At 44.0% G+C, this 18,721-nt stretch overlaps 1 protein-coding gene across 3 annotated transcripts in view; it reads left to right on the top strand.

Annotated features, from left to right (window-relative positions):
* Positions 1-1,304: 1,304 nt before the first annotated feature.
* The window catches only part of CDS1 (CDP-diacylglycerol synthase 1), a 76,007-nt gene continuing 58,590 nt past the window's right edge, over positions 1,305-18,721 (top strand). Inside the window, exons 1-2 of one of the 3 annotated variants that reach the window (XM_055588984.1) lie at positions 1,305-1,458; positions 17,028-17,155. In XM_055588984.1, the coding sequence (XP_055444959.1) occupies positions 1,339-1,458; positions 17,028-17,155 (248 nt within the window). In that variant the 5' untranslated portion in view covers positions 1,305-1,338. The remainder of the gene's footprint in view (positions 1,459-17,027; positions 17,156-18,721) is intronic. The other 2 variants (XM_055588983.1, XM_055588982.1) reach the window with 2 other exon arrangements.

Below are 18,721 nucleotides of genomic sequence, written 5' to 3' on the forward strand. Positions count from 1 at the left end.
ATTTATTTCTATAAGTGTGTTCTACAGTGATGGCCTGTCTCCTCCCTACCCCTCGTCCCATGTGTCAGCTTGTCAGTAATGACCAGGTGGTACATACGTGTCAAGAAAACTAATCACCTTCTAACAGGATTTGGAACGGAATTAAGGCGGATCTTGTGCCCTTCCTGTTCCAACTTTAGCAGCTCAAGGTCCATGACTGCTTAGAGATTAGCTGGTTGGCAACCGCACCTGGGGGCATCTCAGAGTCGTGGTTCCCTCTCCAGGCCCTAGGCAGTGAATTTTTTGAGAGATTTCAATACTCGAAGTCCTTGGAGAAGCAGTTAGGGGATGTCGTTTAAACTGGCCAACTCATCCCAGGACGCCCAGTGAGGCCAACGCATCTCCCATTTTTGCAGGTGATGACACGGGGCAGAATGCCTCCAAGTCGTCGGGTTCATCCTGCCCGACAGGTTTCTGCTTCTGGACCTCCTGAACCTCTGACGTTTGAACGCCGAGATGTGTCAAGCTGCGGAGAGCCCTGAGAAGGGGTAGGGGCCGAGCGCGGTCAATACTGACCCGGCGGCCTTCGAGGAGTTCTTCCGGCCCTCCCAGTGGCTCCGGGGCGAGTCCACAAGTTCTCAGCCCTCACTTTCGAGCGAGCAGCTCGACCCTCCTCCACCTCCCTGCTCCTCCCGCGCGCTCCAGCCCGCACCTTGCCTCCGAGCCACACCACCTGCGCGCTCGCAGGAGGCCGGGGCGGAGCCTCGGGTCGGGACCCATGACGTCACTCCGGCGAGGGAGGCGGGGCTGTGGGAACCGCAGTGCAGCGCAGAGGGGCGGGGCGGGGTGGGGCCTGCGGCGCGTGACCTGGCTGCAGGAGGCAGGAACGGGGAGAAAGGTGTAGGGGGCCCGGAGCGGCTGACTCTTGAGTCCGGGGGGCGGGGCGGGGAGTGGCAGGGCCCGGGCGGCGGGCACCCCGGCGGAGCGCTAAGGCAGGTCAGGCTTGGTCTTGCCCTCCCGGTCCTTTCTCCTCCTCCCACCTGGGCCTCCGCGTGGGGACGCGCACCTGGCAACCAGCGGCCGCCCTCCGCCGCGCCCCCGCCTTCTCCGCTCGGGCCGGGCTCCCCGAGCCGGCCCCCGGCGCCGCGCTCGCTGGAGGCGGCCACGAGCGCTCGCTCGTTGATGCCGTTTTGGGGGTGACCCGGCGCGGCGGCGGCGGCGGCAGCGGCGCCTCCAGGTGGGGTGCGGGGTGGGGAGGCGTGTGAGTGGCCGCAGCTCGGCCGGCCTTCGAGACCTCGCGCGCAAGCTCGGATTTCGGGGGTGCTGGAGGAGACCGGCCCGGCTGCGCGGGAGCCGGAGATGTGGGAACTCAGGCACCGGGGAGGCGGCGGCCCCGGCCCCGGGGGAGAGGCGGCGTCGCCACCCCGCGAGGGAGAGGCGGCCGGCGGCGACCACGAAACCGAGAGCACCAGTGACAAAGTAAGTGGAGCCCGAGAGGCGCAGCCCCCGCGTCCCGGGCTGCGTCCCGATGGGGGCCGGGACACCTGGGAGGGAGGGAGCGTGGGTGGGGCCCCGCGGAATGTCAGGTGAAGCTGCTGGCCGCGCCGCGCTCCGGCCCGGCTAAATTCAGTGGGAGCCGGACCCCAGCGACCGTGCGCTTCTCGGGGTGACCGCGGCCGCTCCCGGGATGGCTGCAGGATTCAACTTGACTCCTTTTTACTTTCAGCAATTCCAGTCCCTCCTCCCCGGGGTCTGGGGCCCACGCTAGAACCGGTATGGTCCCTCCCACCCTAAGAGTTCGCAGCGTCTCTAGTAGCGGCGCCTCACACCTCTTCTCGGGAGAGTTAGGAGTAAACTTAAGACACGCACCTTCCCTTCTAACCTGCCATCGGACCCTGACGCTTGGCTTCTCGCGCTCCCCCATCAGGACTTTTGTTTCCTCTGTCTTTTCTCAGAATCATAGATTTCAGACGTTTGAGAGTCTCCTACACTTGACCACATTGTGACTCTCCAGCTTCTTTTGAGTCCACGGCAGACAATGCACTTCTACCAGTGGATTTCATCTGACCTGATTGAATTCATAAGGACTTTTAAAATTTCCATCTGTACAGATTGCCTTTACTTCACCTTGAAGAATAAGTAGATATAATGCTAGTATGGTTTTTAAAAAGTTGGAGAGAGAGAGACTTCAGCTTATTTGGTAATACAGTGGTGCAAGTAGAAATTTGGGCAAGGGGGAATCCAGTTTTACAGGTTTTTTTTTATCCTTGACCGTTTAGGAAACTGGGCCGGGCAATAAGATTGTTTCATAAAATCTTCTATTAAATTCCATTTTATCTTAGAAACTCAAAGCACGGAAGCTAGTTCTGGAAGCATTCTATTTTGAAAGCAGGTACTGCAGTTTGTATTACAGAAGTGAAGTAGATTGCTCAAGGTCAGGTCAGTGGCCTCTTGGAACTAGAAACTGTTTCCGATTCCCTTTTTTCTTGTTTGTACAGTTGCTGAGAAGGGTTTCCCTGGTGGCTCAGATGGTAAAGAATCTGCCTGCAATGCAGGGGACCCAGGTTCAATCCCTGAGTTGGGAAGATCCCCTGGAGAAGGGAATGGCCACCCACTCCAGTATTCTTGCCTGGAGAATTCCATGGATAGAGGCTACACGCGTCCATAGGGTGGCAAAGAGTTGGACACAACTGAGACTCACAGTTCCAATTTGGGGAGGGTTCCACCAGAAATTTGATGCTGATGAACTTGAGGTAACCAAGGTTATAAAACTTAGGTGGGAACACATCCCACAACAGTGATTTTAGGAAAGAAACTTTAAAATCAATGGGAAGACAGAGCCTTTTTTTCCCCTTTACCCTTGAGAGGCAGGTGGAATAAAGTGATCTGTGATAGACCTTGTGTGTCAAGGGATTACACAAAGTGTAACAGTTTCTGGCTACTGAAGGTTGATGTTACAAAGCTGAAAACAGTGGGCTGAGAATAGTTTTTGTGAAAACTGCCTTGGAAACTAGACCAAAAATAGAATTAATGAGGTTGGGGTTTGTTTTGCTTTAGCACGGGTATAGTTTAGAACCAAGGAAATACCAGCTTCCCCAGGATCACTTCCTTAACTGGGAGAAAATAACAAGCTTTTAAAAAGAAAAAACATGTTCAAGGAAGCCACCCATAAAATAACTTTTGAAATAATTAGTTTCTTAATACCCTAATACTACATTTAACATGAAAGCTACTTCTCTGGTTTGATTGGAGCCGTTAGAACTGTTGTCCCTAGCTATCTGTGAGTGGGTTAACACTGCATATTTATTTATAAGTGCTGCACTGTTATGTTTTATTGTCAACCTTAATTTATCCATAAATTTACAAACTTGTGAATATGTATGATCACAATGCACACAATATATGTTCTATGTTTCTCTTTATTTTCGTTAATACATCAGATCAGATCAGATCAGATCAGTCGCTCAGTCGTGTCCGACTCTTTGCGACCCCATGAATCACAGCACGCCAGGCCTCCCTGTCCATCACCAACTCCCGGAGTTCACTCAGACTCACGTCCATCGAGTCAGTGATGCCATCCAGCCATCTCATCCTCTGTCATCCCCTTCTCCTCTTGCCCCCAATCCCTCCCAGCATCAGAGTCTTTTCCAATGAGTCAACTCTTCGCATGAGGTGGCCAAAGTACTGGAGTTTCAGTTTCAGCATCATTCCTTCCAAAGAAATCCCAGGGCTGCTCTCCTTTAGGATGGACTGGTTGGATGTCCTTGCAGTCCAAGGGACTCTCAAGAGTCTTCTCCAACACCACAGTTCAAAAACATCAATTCTTTGGTGCTCAGCCTTCTTCACAGTCCAACTCTCACATCCATACATGACCACAGGAAAAACCATAGCCTTGACTAGACGAACCTTTGTTGGCAAAGTAATGTCTCTGCTTTTGAATATGCTATCTAGATTGGTCATAACTTTCCTTCCAAGGAGTAAGCGTATTTTAATTTCATGGCCGCAGTCACCATCTGTAGTGATTTTGGAGCCCAGAAAAATAAAGTCTGACACTGTTTCCACTGTTTCCCCATCTATTTCCCATGAAGTGATGGAATCGGATGCCATGGTCTTCGTTTTCTGAATGTTGAGCTTTAAGCCAACTTTTTCACTCTCCACTTTCACCTTCATCAAGAGGCTTTTGAGTTCCTTTTCACTTTCTGCCATAAGGGTGGTGTCATCTGCATATCTGAGGTTATTGATATTTCTCTTGGCAATCTTGATTCCAGCCTGTGCTCCCTCCAGCCCAGCGTTTCTCATGATGTACTCTGCATATAAGTTAAATAAACAGGGTGACAATATACAGCCTTGACGTACTCCTTTTCCTATTTGGAACCAGTCTGTTGTTCCATGTCCAGTTCTAACTGTTGCTTCCTGACCTGCATACAAATTTCTCAACAGGCAGGTTAGGTGGTCTGGTATTCCCATCTCTTGAAGAATTTTCCACAGTTTATTGTGATCCACACAGTCAGAGGCTTTGGCATAGTCAATAAAACAGAAATAGATGCTTTTCTGGAACTCTCTTGCTTTTTCCATGATCCAGCAGATGTTGGCAATTTGATCTCTGGTTCCTCTGCCTTTTCTAAAACCAGCTTGAACATCTGGAAGTTCACGGTTCACATATTGCTGAAGCCTGGCTTGGAGAATTTTGAGCATTACTTTACTAGCCTGTGAGATGAGTGCAATTGTGCGGTAGTTTGAGCATTCTTTGGTATTGCCTTTCTTTGGGATTGGAATGAAAACTGACCTTTTCCAGTCCTGTGGCCACTGCTGAGTTTTCCAAATTTGCTGGCATATTGAGTGCAGCACTTTCACAGCATCATCTTTCAGGATTTGAAATAGCTCCACTGGAATTCCATCACCTCCTCTAGCTTTGTTCGTAGTGATGCTTTCTAAGGCCCACTTGACTTCACATTCCAGGATGTCTGGCTCTAGGTCATTAATACATACCTAGCTGGATTCTCTTTTCTAAGACTAGATGGTGCCATGTGTAACCAGTTCTGTTAAGATTTCTAAATCAAGGATGAGCATTTTTCAAACCACGTCCAAAAGATTGCATCCTTTTAGAGCTTATCTCAAGGAACTTTTGACTTGGCAAGCTCTGAGTCATTGAACTCTATCCTCTCTTCCTCCTTTCTTATCAGGGTGTATATTTGAATGCACCTGTATTTCCAGGTTAAGGGCCATTATAAAATCAGCCTGCATATCAGAGGCTGGTTAATATTTGGTTCGTTTAAACTCTTCTTAGTGCCTTCTCTAGTCAAGTTACAGTAAAGGCGAAAGCACTTAATGAAATTAATGAAAGAAGTACAGGAAGTGTGTTGTATTCTGCTATTATTGTACACTCCCATGCCATTTTGTAGTCTTTTTACAGTGGTGGTATTAACATGACCTTCTCTTCCTTCAGGACCTGGAGACTTATTCGGAGAGAAAGCTCTGTGCTCCAGGGCATTAGCAAGTGAAAATGTTCCCTGTTGCTAAATGCTGGAATAATACTTAAGAGATAGCAAGACCACTCCCTCAAGGAACCCCCCCAGGAGACACACATAATTAGACTTAATAGATGTCTGAACAAGGCTTCTTTACTTCGCTCTTAGCAGAGAAGGCCTAGCTGGACACTATATGGAGACAACAGGAAAGGCTTGAAAGAGGAGATGAGGGTTGAGTTTGGAATTAAAAGATGCCTGGAGACTTGCTAGGTAGACAAGTGTTAGGGAAAGGCATTCTAGGCAAAGGGTGCGTGGAACTGTTTCTTGAATCAGCATTCTAGGCACAGTGAACTGAGCTTAGTTTGATAGTCCTGGAGTATAAACTATAGTTTGCAAGGAGGGGTTGGGAGTTTAAGGGTCTTGCGAGGGAGGTTAAGCTTCCTTCTGTGGACTCCTGGAAGGCACTGAGAAGTTTTTGCAGAGGCATTAGCCTGTCATTCTAGCAGCAGTCTGGAGAAAGTGTTGGAAGGGGGAGAGAACTGCTACAGAGAAACCAAATAGGCGTGTATTACAAATGCTATATGTATGAAATAATGAGGTCACGTCCTAAGTCTAGGAAGAGTGGAGGAGTAGGGGTTGAGAGACAGGAAGCATATTTTAGATGATGGTGATGGGACCCTAGACAAGGGTAAGACTAATAAAAGAGCCCGCTGGAGACACATTTTGGTCCACAACTTAAGAGACTTAAGAAAAAAGCAAAAATGATTGGGCAGTTTTGCAGGCTTTTTGTAGGTGATGTGGGAGGTGGGTGAGTTGAATGGGGCAGGTATGGCATTCTCTAAAGTAGGGAAGTGGCTCCAGGTGGTGGTGGGAATGGAACTGAATGGTCAAATCTAGAGGACTGATGACAAAGCTCTAATAATTTAGCCACCTGATGTCATGAGCCAATTCATTGGAAGAGACCCTGATGCTGTTGGAGGAGATGAGGACAACAGAGAATAAGATGGTTGGGTGGTATCACCGACTCAATGGACATGGGTTTGAGCAAGCTCCAGGAGATAGTGAAGGACAGGGAAGCCTGGCGTCCATGGAGGTTGCAAAGAGTTGTACAGGACTTAGTGACTGAACAACCAGAGACTTTTGATTAGGATGGGGCATGTTTACAGTAGGGGTGGAGATGTAAGGAAGACGCCAAGATAGAGAGATCCTGAGAGCTAAAGGAGGAGGGATTGCTTAGAAGATATTGTCATTCGTATTTAGAAATGAGGAAGAGGTGGAGAACATGGGATTTAGCCAAAGACCTTCATAGAAGCTAAGGATTAGGCCAAGGAATGTGAGATGTAAAAATTGGTAGTAATTGTAGAAAGTGCCAGTGAAAGGAGCACAGAATAGCAGCTAGAAAGGACTGGAGGATTGAGTAAAAATTTCTTTTTTCAAACAAGGAAAGACAAGTATTTATATAAAGAAGTCAAGTGGGAGTGAAGATGCTGACGAGGGTGGGCCATCCCTAGGAGAAAAAGCAGACGTAGTGTGGAGAATACAGGTAGTTGGGATATTCGGGGAAAGGAAAGAAGGAATCGAGGTTAGATACAGAAACATTTTGAAAAACAGAAGGGGGAAATCAGTGTTTGGTGCTTTAAATTTTCCCAATAAAGTACGGTCTGAGAACTGCGGAGCTTCAAGAGATCTTAGAAAAAATTTAGTTCATACATATGTGTATATATGTGCATGTGTGTGTATTTTTAAATAATAAACTTGCCATAGACTGTGTTTGTTATTATTACCCAAAATGACCTCAAACAGGTGCAGAGCTGGAACTAGAACTCAGCTCTGACTGGGACACTGTTGGAATGTTATTTTAGAGAGTGTGATGTCAGATGATAAAGAGGCCACCTGCGGAATCATCAAACTCAGTGAAGATTCAGTTGAATTAAAATGACACACATTGGTTTTGTACTGCATTATCATAGTTCCTAACTCAGTAGTGGTAGTAGCAATACTTTGGCCACTTGATGTGAAGAGCTGACTCATTGGAAAAGACCCTGATGCTGGGAAAGATAGCAGCAGAGGATGAGATGGTTAGATAGCATCACCAGCTCAGTGGACATGAATGTGAGCAAATTCCAGGAGATAGTGAAGGACAGGAAAACCTGGTGTGCTGCAACGTGTGGGGTCACAAAGAGTCGGACACGATTCTATGTTGTTGAACAACAAAGCAGTAGTAGTCCTGATCGCTGATGCGTTTAGAGTGATTTAGAGAAAACAGTAATTTTGCATCTTAACTTTATTTGCTCCCTAACTGTATGGGTTAGGAATATTTCCCATTTAATAGCTGAGAATAACAAAGGGCTTCTGTGGTGGTTCAGTTGGTAAAGAATCTGCCTGCAGTGCAGAGACCCATGTTCGATCCCTGGGGAGGGAAGATTCCCTGGAGGAGGAAATGGAAACCCACTCCAGTATTCTTGCCTGAAAAATCCTATGGAGAGAGGAGCATGGCAGGCTACAGTCCATGGGGTTGTAAAGAGCTGGACATTACTGGAGAGACTTAGCACTGGAAACAGTGAAGAGACGGAGAGAAAATGCTGAAATCAGGAACACAAACTACTGTTCTTTCAAGTAAGAGCTCTTTGTTGTTTAGTCACTAAGTCGGTTCCAACTCTTTGCAACCCTATGAACTGTAGCCCACCAGGCTCCTCTGTGCATGGGATTTCCCAGGCAAGAATACTGGAGTGGGTAGCCATTCTCTTCTCTGGGGGATTTTCCTGGCCCAGGGACTGAACCTGCGTCTCCTGCATTGGCAGGCAATTCTTTACTACCGAACCTCCAGGGAAGCCCCAAAACCGTTTAGATTCAAGATTTTTAAAAGGCTTCCATCCTTTTAGGCACAGAACTCTATGTCACTTGAGGCTTTCCATATGCTTGTTTGCAGTTTTAATGCTAGGTACAGGAATCCTCTGTAGAAGGAAATGGCAACCTACTCCAGTATTCTTGCCTGGAGAATCCACGGACAGTCCATAGAGTCTCAAAGAGTTGGACACAACTGAAGTGACTTAGCAGCAGCAGCAGGTACAGGAATCAGTGTGAACCTCAAGGGACCTGTAGTGGAGTGGAGAAGTTGACACAGGTCATCTGACTCACTTTTTAGGGGACTAGATGTAAGAGGGGTGGGAATTGTGATTGATTTAATGCATTATCCTTTGTTGCATTCTAAACTGCTGCTTACTTTCATTAGTTTAGAGACTTCTTTGGAGCCATCATCTTGAATGGTTTTCTTCCTGCCTTTTCAGTCCCCAGCGTCGAGAAGCAGTTCAGTTCTCTTTCCCTGACTACGGGCTCCTGTGTACTCTTCAGGAGTCCCCGTGACCTATGTAACATACACTAAAGTGACCGTACTTACTACACTGTGCAGTCTGACATATGCATACGCCCAGGAATTTATCACTGCAATAAAGATAGTGAACAAACACGTCACCACTAAAAGTTTGCTCCTGCCCTTTTGTATTCCCCTTTTACCTTTTGATAATCACTGATTGGGCTTCCCTGGTGGCTCAGTGGTAAGGATCCACCTCCCAGTCCAGGAGAGGTAGGAGACATGGGTTCGATCCCTGGGTCAGAAGATCCCCTGGAGGAGGAAATGGCAACCCCTTCCAGTAATCTTGCTGGGGCAATCCCATGGACACAGGAGCCTGGCAGGCTGCAGTCCATAGGGTCACAAAGAGTCAGACACGACTGAGCACAGTAATCACTGCTCTGCTTTCTGGCACTATAGATGAATGTGTATTTTCCAGAATTTTATGTAGATAGAACTCAATACATACATATATGCATATACCCACATATATGTGTACGTACACATGTCATACGTACATTTTGTCTGGCTTCTTTTTACTCAGCATAATTTTTTTGACATCCACCCATATTGTCGCATACATCAGTAGTTCGTTTCTGTTGCTGAGTAGTTTTCCATTGTATGGATGTAGCCCAGTTTGTCCTTTGCAACATTTGAGGTGTTTCCAGTTTGGAGCTATTACAAAGAAAGCTGCCATGAACACTGGGTACAGTCTTTGTGTGGACATATGCTTTCATTTCTTTGGGCAGATACCTGGGATTGAAATGACTGGGTCATAGGGTGGACATGTATTTAACTTTTTAAGAAACTGCCAAACTCTTTTCCAGAATGATTGTACACATTCCCACCAGCAGTGTATGGGAGGCCCAGTTTCAATACATCTTCTCTGAGACTTGGTATGTTCAGTTTTTATTTTTTAGCTATGTTAGAAGGTGTGTCATAGTCTCGTATTGCGGTTTTGATTTCCTTTCCCTAATAACTTCCCTGATAGCTCAGTTGGTAAAGAATCCACCTGCAATGCAGGAGACCCTGGTTCAATTCCTGCATTGGGAAGATCCACTGGAGAGGGGATAGGCTACTCACACCAGTATTCTTGGGCTTCCCTTGTGGCTCAGCTGGTAAGAATCTGCCTGTGTTATGGGAGACCTGGTTTCGATCCCTGGGTTGGGAAGATCTCCTGGAGAAGGGGAAGGCTACCCCCTCCAGATTCTGACCTGGAGAATTCCATGGACTATATAGTCCATAGGTCACAAAGAGTCAGACATAACTGAGGGACTTTCACTTTAACTCCCTAATAACTAAGATGTTGAGCATTTCTTCATATGCCAATTTACCATCAGTGTATTATTGCCTTCAGTGAGATGTCTGTTCAAATAAAGCTTTGCCCATGTATTTTGATTACATCGATTGTTTTCTTATTGACTGTTGGGAATTCTTGATATATTCTGAATGCAAGACCCTTATTTGACATGTGATTTGCAAATATCAGGTCATCCCAGGTGGTGCTAGTGGTAAAGAATCTGCCTGCCAATGCAGGAGACACAGGAGACACGGGTTCCATCCCTGGGTTAGGAAGATCCTCTGGAGTAGGAAATGGAAACTCATTCCAGTATTCTTGCCTTGAAAATTCCATGGACAGAGGAGCCTCTTGGGCTACAGTCCATGGGGTTGCAAAGAGTTGGACATGACTGAGCACACATACTCTCTTGCAAATATCTTTTCCCAGTCTATAGCTGTTTTCTCTTTCTCTTAACAACGTCTTTTGAAAAGCAGAACATTTTAATTTTGAAGTGGTTTTATTTCTCAGTTTTTCTTTTATGAATCCTACTTTTTTTTTTTGTTGTCATATTTGAGTCTTTGCCTAACGTCAGTTCCCAAAGAGTTTGTTGAATTGTATAGCTTTATGTAAATGTCTGATCTATTTTGAATTAATTTTTGTAAGTAGTGTGAAGTATGGATCAAAGTTTTACCTTCCTTCCTTCCTTTTATATAATTATCTAATTATTATAGCATTGTACACTGAATTACCTTTCAACTTTGTTGAAGTCAATTAGCCATATAAATGTGGATTAATTTCTAGACACTTTCTTCTATTCCATTGATTAGTTTTTGTGCCAATATCACAGTTACAGCTTTATAATAACTTTTGAAAACAGTATAAGTCCTTCAGTTTTGTTTTTATCTGCAGGTGGTTCTGGCTCTTCTTAAGGTCCTTTTGCATTTTCATATAAATTTTAGAGTCGGTCTGTTTATTTCCACACAAAATAAAAGCCAATTGAGATGACTGGGATTACACTGGATCTGCAGATCAGTTTGTGGAAAAATTGTCATTTAAATTTTCTTTCTGCCTCCTGGCTACATTGCTTCGAGCTGAGTAAACTTGGGGCACTTTACTCAATCTTTGTGAGCCTAAATTTTTTCACTTACAAGAAGGATGTGATTATTTACTTATCTATAAGGTAGTGTGAAGTATAAATAAATCGACATTTGTAAGTACTTTTGAAGTTAGTTTCACTGTAGGAATGAGATTTTCAGGGTAATAAAGAAACTTTATTTCAACTTCCATTCATCATTTACCAGAAATACTTTCATTGTCTTTATATTTACAAAGAATAGCCCATAGCCCTTCATAGTCAGAAGCCCTCATTTCACGAGTGCTAAAAGGTGGTCCCAAGCAAGGTGAAATGGCCAAAATTATTTACCTAGCAAGAACAGTTGAGAACTATTGTAATCTTAAATGTTAGCATAAGTTTACAGACTCAGTTCATTCAACACATACTTACATAGTAAGAGCCAGCCGCTGTGCAGGGTCCTCTGCCAACCTCTAGGGAGTCAAAAGTGAAGCCAGTAGTATTTCCTCTTCTCACAAAGCTTATGAACTGCTGCAGAGGGTTGGGGCACCTCACCTTTATTACCAAGTGGACTTTGAGGCAGTTTGTTGGAAAGTGCAGTGCTTTTATTTTTTAAGGAAACCAGAGGCTGAGTTTCTTTAGGGTCAAGTGTTTTGCCTTTTGTCCTTGCTAGTTAGAGTAGGGGTGGAATTAGGACAGTCAGCCCTCGTATCTGTGGGTTGTGAGGCCATGGATTCAACCAACTGTGGATCAAGATATTTGAAAAAAAAAAAAAAAAATCCCAGAAAGTCCCAACAAGGAAAACTTGAATTTGCGGCATACTCACAACTGTGTTTGGGCTTCCCTGGTGTCTCAGTTGGTAAAGAATTTGCCTGCAATGTAGGAGACCCAGGTGTGATCCCTGAGTGGGGAAGATCCCCTGGAGAAGGAAATGGCAACCCACTCTGGTGTTCTTGCCTGGGAAGTCCCCTGGACAGAGAAGCCGGCAGGCTGCAGTCCATGGGGTCACAAAGAGTCGGACACGACTTAGCAATCAAACCACAACTGTTGGCAAGATGCTTCCCGATGGCTCAGTGGATAAAGAATCCGCCTGCCAATACAGGAGATGTGGGTTCGATCCCTAGGTTGGGAAGATCCTCTGGAGAAGGAAATGGCGACCTACTCCAGTGTTCTTGCCTGGAAAATCCCATGGACAGAGGAGCCTGGCAGGCTACAGTCCAATGGTCGCAAAGAGTCGGATACAACTGAGTAACTAAGCACACACACAATTGTTTACATTGTACTTAAAACTGTTTACATTGTATTAGGTTTTATAATCTAGAGATGATGTAAAGTGTATGAAAGGATGTATATAGATTGTATACAAATACTGTACCTTCTCTCATTTTTGTATCTTAGAAGGTCCTGGAACACCCTCCAGCCCCCATCCCCACCAGGTACTGAGTGCCGAGTGTACTTGAAACTCCCAATTCCTAGTGTGGTACTCTTTCTGCAACCTGGTGATATGCCTTATGGAGCCACTTCCATTAGTCACCATCTCCATGACCACTCACACCACGCTTCCAACACTCTGGGTTATTGACAGGGAAAAAAAGAGTAGCAGAGCAAAGAAATAAGTCTTGCCTTGACTTCCCAGGCAAGAACACAGGAGTGGGTTGCCATTTCCTTCTCCAGGGGATCTTCCCCTCTCAGGGATCAAACCTGGGTCTCCTACATTGCAGGCAAATTCTTTACCAACTGAGACACCAGGGAAGCCCAAACACAGTTGTGAGTATGCCGCAAATTGAAGTTTTCCTTGTTGGGACTTTCTGGGATTTTTTTTTTTTTTTTTCCCAAATATCTTGATCCACATTGTTCGACATTGTTCCAGATGTTGAAAACGTGCTGGCACATCAGGCTAACAGCAGGTTCCCTGAAGTTTGCAGAAGATGTCCTGCCTGGTGGTTTACTAGTCAACAGCTATTTGTTTAATCTGCTCTGAGGCCAACTGACTCAGGGTTACAGTGGGAACACGGCATTTGCTTTGTCATTTTTGGTATAATGTCACATTTAATTTTGTAATTATTTGATAAGAGATTTATAGTTAGTAATCAAAAGCTTATTATTCCTTTATGATTATTGGTAATGCTACCCAAGGCATTTTATTTGGTACCCATTTTATTTGGTAAGCCACTTAATGAGGAATTCGATTTGATAGTATGAATAATAATAATAGCTTACTATTTCACTGACTGAACCGAGTCCTTGGCATTAAATATTTCCAGTTTTGGGGTTTGTTTTTTTTTAATGTTTCCAGTTTTTATGGGTAAAGAAACAGTTGGAAGGGGTGATGAAATTTGCCACAGCTTTGGTGCTAATGAGGGCTGAGTTTGGTTGGAGATTTCCTAAACATTTAGAATCTCCCTATATACTTTCATTCTTAGGATCAACTTCTGGCCCAACATTCTGCTCAGTGCTCCTTCTGCTTGTATTAACCTGCTGTGAATATCCTCTTCCTTCTCACCCATTTCAGCCGCTTTCCCCCCAGTTTCCCCCTTTGTAAACCACTCTCCCAAAGCATTTATGTGTGTAGCACTCTTTAATGAAGATTGCTACCAGTGGTCATGTATGGATGTGAGAGTTGGACTGTGAAGAAAGCTGAGCGCCGAAGAATTGATGCTTTTCAACTGTGGTGTTGGAGAAGACTCTTGAGAGTCCCTTGGACTGCAAGGAGATCCAACCAGTCCATCCTAAAGGAGATCAGTCCTGGGTGTTCATTGGAAGGACTGATGTTGAAGCTGAAACTCCAATACTTTGGCCACCTCATACAAAGAGTTGACTCATTGGAAAAAGACCCTGATGCTGGGAGGGGTTGGGAGCAAGAGGAGAAGGGGATGACAGAGGATGAGATGGTTGAATGGCATCACCGACTCAATGGACATGGATTTGGGTAAACTCCGGGAGTTGGTGATGGACAGGGAGGCCTGGTGTGCTGTGGTTCATGGGGTCGCAAAGAGTCGGACGTGACTGAGCGACTGAACTGAACTGATTTCACTAGGCATAATACCCTCCAGGTCCATCCATGTTGTTGCAGATGGCAAAATTTATTCTTCTTTATGTCTGAGTAGCATTCCAGTGTGTGTGTGTGTGTGTGTTTGTGTGTGTGTGTGTGTGTATGCACCACATCTTTTTTATAATTTTATTTATTTTAGGCTGTGTGGGTCTTTGTTGCTGCATGGGCTTTTCTCTAGTTGCAGTGTACAGACTTCTCACTATGGTGACTTCTCACTATGGTGACTTCTCTTGTTGCAGAGCATGGGCTCTAGGCACACAAACTTCAGTAGTTGCAGTTCCCGGGTTCTAGAGCCCAGGTTCAATGGCTGTGGTGCACAGGCTTAGCTGGTCCACAGCATGTGGGATCCTCCCATATCAGGGATCAAACCTGTGTCTTCTGCATGGGCAGGCGGACTTTTCACCACACAGCCAACAGGAAAGCCCCGATACCACATCTTCTTTGTCCATTCATCTGTTGATGGAGTTCTATTTTTAGTTCTTTCAGGAACCTCCATACTGGCTCACAGTGCTTATACAAATTTGCATTCCCACCAACAGTGTACAGTGTTCCCTTTTCTCCGTATCATTGCCAACATTTGTTATTTGTGGTCTTTTTAGTGATAGTCATTCTGACAGATGTGACGTGATATATTATTGTGGTTTTGATTTTCATTTCTACGATAATTAGTAATGTTGAGCACCTTTTCATGTGCCTATTGGCCATTTTTATGTCTTTGGAAAAATGCGTATATAGGTCTTCTACCCATTTTTTGATTGAGTTGTTTGGTTTTTTTGATAGCGAGTTGTATGAGCTGTTTATATATTTTGGATATTAATTCCTTATTAGTCATAACATTTGCAAATATTTTCTCTCATTCAGTAGGTTGTCTTTTTGTTTTGTTGATGGTTTTCATTGCTGTGCAAAAGCTTTTAAGTCTCCTTAGATCTCATTTGTTTATTTTTGCTTTTATTTCCTTGTTTTAGGAGACTGAGGTAGGCTTGCTTCACTATAACCTTTCCTCTTAAAACTGCTTTTTCTATAGTATGAATCTTGACTGTACCACCCCACTGCCCCTCCTTTCTGTCTCCTTGTGGATTTTTCCTTGTATCTTTAGTTGTAGAAGATCTTTTCTGGTAGATTCTATCACACTTTCTCATCAGTAGCTTTTCAGATAATAGTTGTAAACTTGGTGTGCCCATGAGAGGAGGTGGGCTCCAGGATTTTGTACTCCACCATCGTGGCCAGGATTATCTCTTGAGGATCTAATAAAATGATGGAAGCTTGAGTGTTTAGAATAAGTATATGTATATTGTCGTTCAGTTGCTAAGTCGCATCCCACTCTCTGCAGCCACATGGTCTGCAGCACGCCAGGCTTCCCTGTCCTTCATCATCTCCTGGGGTTTTCGCCAACTCATGTCCATTGAGTTGGTGATGCCATCCAACCACTCATCCTCTGTCATCCCCTTCTCCTCTTACCTTCAGTCTTTCCCAGCATCAGGGTCTTTTCCAATGAGTTGGTGCTTCACATCAGGTGGCCAAAGTATTGAAGCTTCAGCTTTAGCATCAGTCCTTCCGGTGAATATTCAGGGTGTATTTCCTCTAAAGGAATCCTAAGATTGACTGATTTGATCTCTTTTTATATGACTATTTATTTATTTATTTATATATATGTGTGTGTGTATGTATCTGTATATCTACATATTTATATCTGTCTATCTATTGATACCTAGCAGGGCCCTCTAGGACTCCTGGGCACAGAGCCTTTGTGTGTCCCCCATTCATCTGATTACAGGAATAGCCTTCATTCAGCCTCTCTGATCTTCACTGAGTTCCAACAGCCAGATTCTAGCCGTTGTTAATTAGGAAAGGCAGGGGATGCAAGACAAGGGAGAAACCGTCAAGAGAAACAATAGTGTGGCCTTGGGGCAAGGTCCTGGTTCCCAGTAAGAGATACCCATGGCAGAATCTTTGAGCTGTTGTGCAGATACTGAAACCCCCACCAGGTGGGAGAAGTTAATGATTAATGGGGGTCGCTGCCCGCAAGCGCACGGACCCCAGACCAATTGGAACCTGAAGGCTGATGAGGCTGACCCTGCTTACCACCAGCCAGTCACAAGAATGTCCGCAAGTTGGTCACACCCCATAACTATAAAACTTTCCACTACTCTCTCCAAGTTGGGACACACGATTTTGACGGCATTAGCCTGCTGTGGCTGCCTTTGCCTGGCAAAGCAATAAAGCTATTCTTTTTTAACTTCACCCAGAAGTCTCAGAGATTTAATTCAGTGTTGGGGTACAGAGGTCAGATTCAGCTTCACTATCTGTGTATCTATCTAAAATGCCATGCCAATGTAAGATATTATTCCTATTGGAGATGCTTTGATTGCAATCAAATAAAAAAGAGACTATGTACCATTGTACATGGATAGAAGAGCCTGGTAGGCTACAGTCCACCGGGTTGCAGAGAGTCGAACATGACTGAGCGACTTCACTCACTCACTCATGTACCATTGATCAGAATCTACATTAACACAAACACTATATTTTCTGTTAAGCAGAGAAACAATGAATATTTGATACTGTGGTACACTTCTGATTTAGATAATACAGAAACTTCTTTTTGTGTTTTTTGTTTAAATTAATCCTTTATGTTGATAGACTTTAGCAGGAACTTTACTAACTAGATGTCCAACAGTGCTTGCATATTCAAAATAAGTTAATAGTTTTTTTTTTTTAAGTTATGGAAATGAGAGTTGGTACTCTGAGCAATAAATAGATGTATTGGCAAGCATGCACTTTTTTCCCTTTTATTTTGCAAAGTGATTTTCTTTTTTCTTTAATTTTAGGAAACAGATATTGATGACAGATATGGAGACTTGGATTCCAGAACAGATTCTGATATTCCAGAAATTCCACCATCCCTAGATAGAACCCCCGAGATCCTCAAGAAAGCTCTGTCTGGTTTGTCTTCAAGGTACGATTGGTTGAAGGTCAATCTGAGGGGTGAACAAGATAAGCTGTGAGGTTATCCTGGACCATTTCTTACACTGGTCTAAGAAATTTCACTTTTTGTGAGTTTTAGAGCTATGAGAGAAGACTTTTACATTTTTCACCATACATGAGCACAGTGTTGGAGGCTTGATATACATCCTTTCATTAATCTTTAAAGTCTTAAGTTTCAGAAAACCAAGTCTGAGAGGTTAGCTGGTGAATGTTATAAAGCTAATAAGTTGTGGACCTGGCATTTCTGCCCCTGTCTGCCGGGTTTCCGAAGCCAGTGACCCATTTATCACATCAAGTTGCCTTTTCTGATTCTGGGACATCAAATAAAGAAAATTCTGTATCCTCTGTTCTGTGTTTTCAAATGCCAGATGGAAATAGGTAATTTTTTTCCTTCTAACAGAATTTAAAATCATTGTCCAGACTCCACAACACTTTGCCCTTTTGTTTTTCTGTTATACCTTTAAATGTCTAATAAGAAACTAATTTTATATTGCCCTCCATTGTAATATGAATTATAAAATTTATAAGGGCAAAATAAGTGTAATCTGTTACCCAGATGAGCATATAAAATCTTAAATATTGGTACAGAACACTCTTTCTTCAGTTTCTTAATACTGTGACACAGAATAAGAGGTCTGTTTTCCACCTGCCCCAAGAGAGACGCAAATTATATTTTAACTGCTGGAAAAATGTTATGAAGCAATTCTTGCCATAACTGTGTGTGATGCACTCTGATTTCTCTTATTTTTGATAACGGTTCTAGGTTCTTGGACCAAAAAATGCTAAATTACTAAATTGATTTTTACTACCCATGGGTCATAACTTGAAGTCTGAAAAACACTGATTAAATGGCAACCCACTCCAGTGTTCTTGCCTGGAGAATCCCAGGGACGGGGGAGCCTGGTGGGCTGCCGTCTCTGGGGTCGCACAGAGTCGGACACGACTGAAGCGACTTAGCAGCAGTAGCAGTCATATCTAGTAAATAAAATATGAGCTTTTCTGATTTTTAATTTCCTAGAGGATAGCCATATTAGAATAAACTGGTTCAAGGCAAAGTTTTCATGTTTTTTAGCCAACAGAAAAAAATGTTGCTCTCCCTTATTAAAAGTATGATTATTATTTTAATATTTCTTGTTCCCAGTTGTTTTCATGACCTAGTTCACAGACGTACCTTTGCTTTAAAATCTCACCTAGTCTATTTTGGATCTGGACTTTTTTCTGTGTTGACGTTATATAAGAATAATGCTGGATTCCTGTGTGTCATGCATAACAAGATTTTCCTTACTTTTTTTTTTTCCTGGCATAAAGCAACAATAGCAGGTAATAGTAGCTGGTATTTATTGACCATGTATATTTGCTAGGTGCTTCTCCAAGCACTTTACTTGTGTTGACTAATTTATTATCACATCAACCCTGTAACACAGGTATGGTTATATTATACCTGTTGTATAAATGGAGAAACTGAAGCACAGATATGTGTCATATCCAGGGTCATGTAGCAAATGACCTGGCTAAGTGATAGAGCCACATTCTGAAG

The sequence above is a fragment of the Bubalus kerabau genome, chromosome 7 (genome assembly GCF_029407905.1).
Source record: "Bubalus kerabau isolate K-KA32 ecotype Philippines breed swamp buffalo chromosome 7, PCC_UOA_SB_1v2, whole genome shotgun sequence".
Classification (NCBI taxonomy): Eukaryota; Metazoa; Chordata; class Mammalia; order Artiodactyla; family Bovidae; genus Bubalus; species Bubalus kerabau.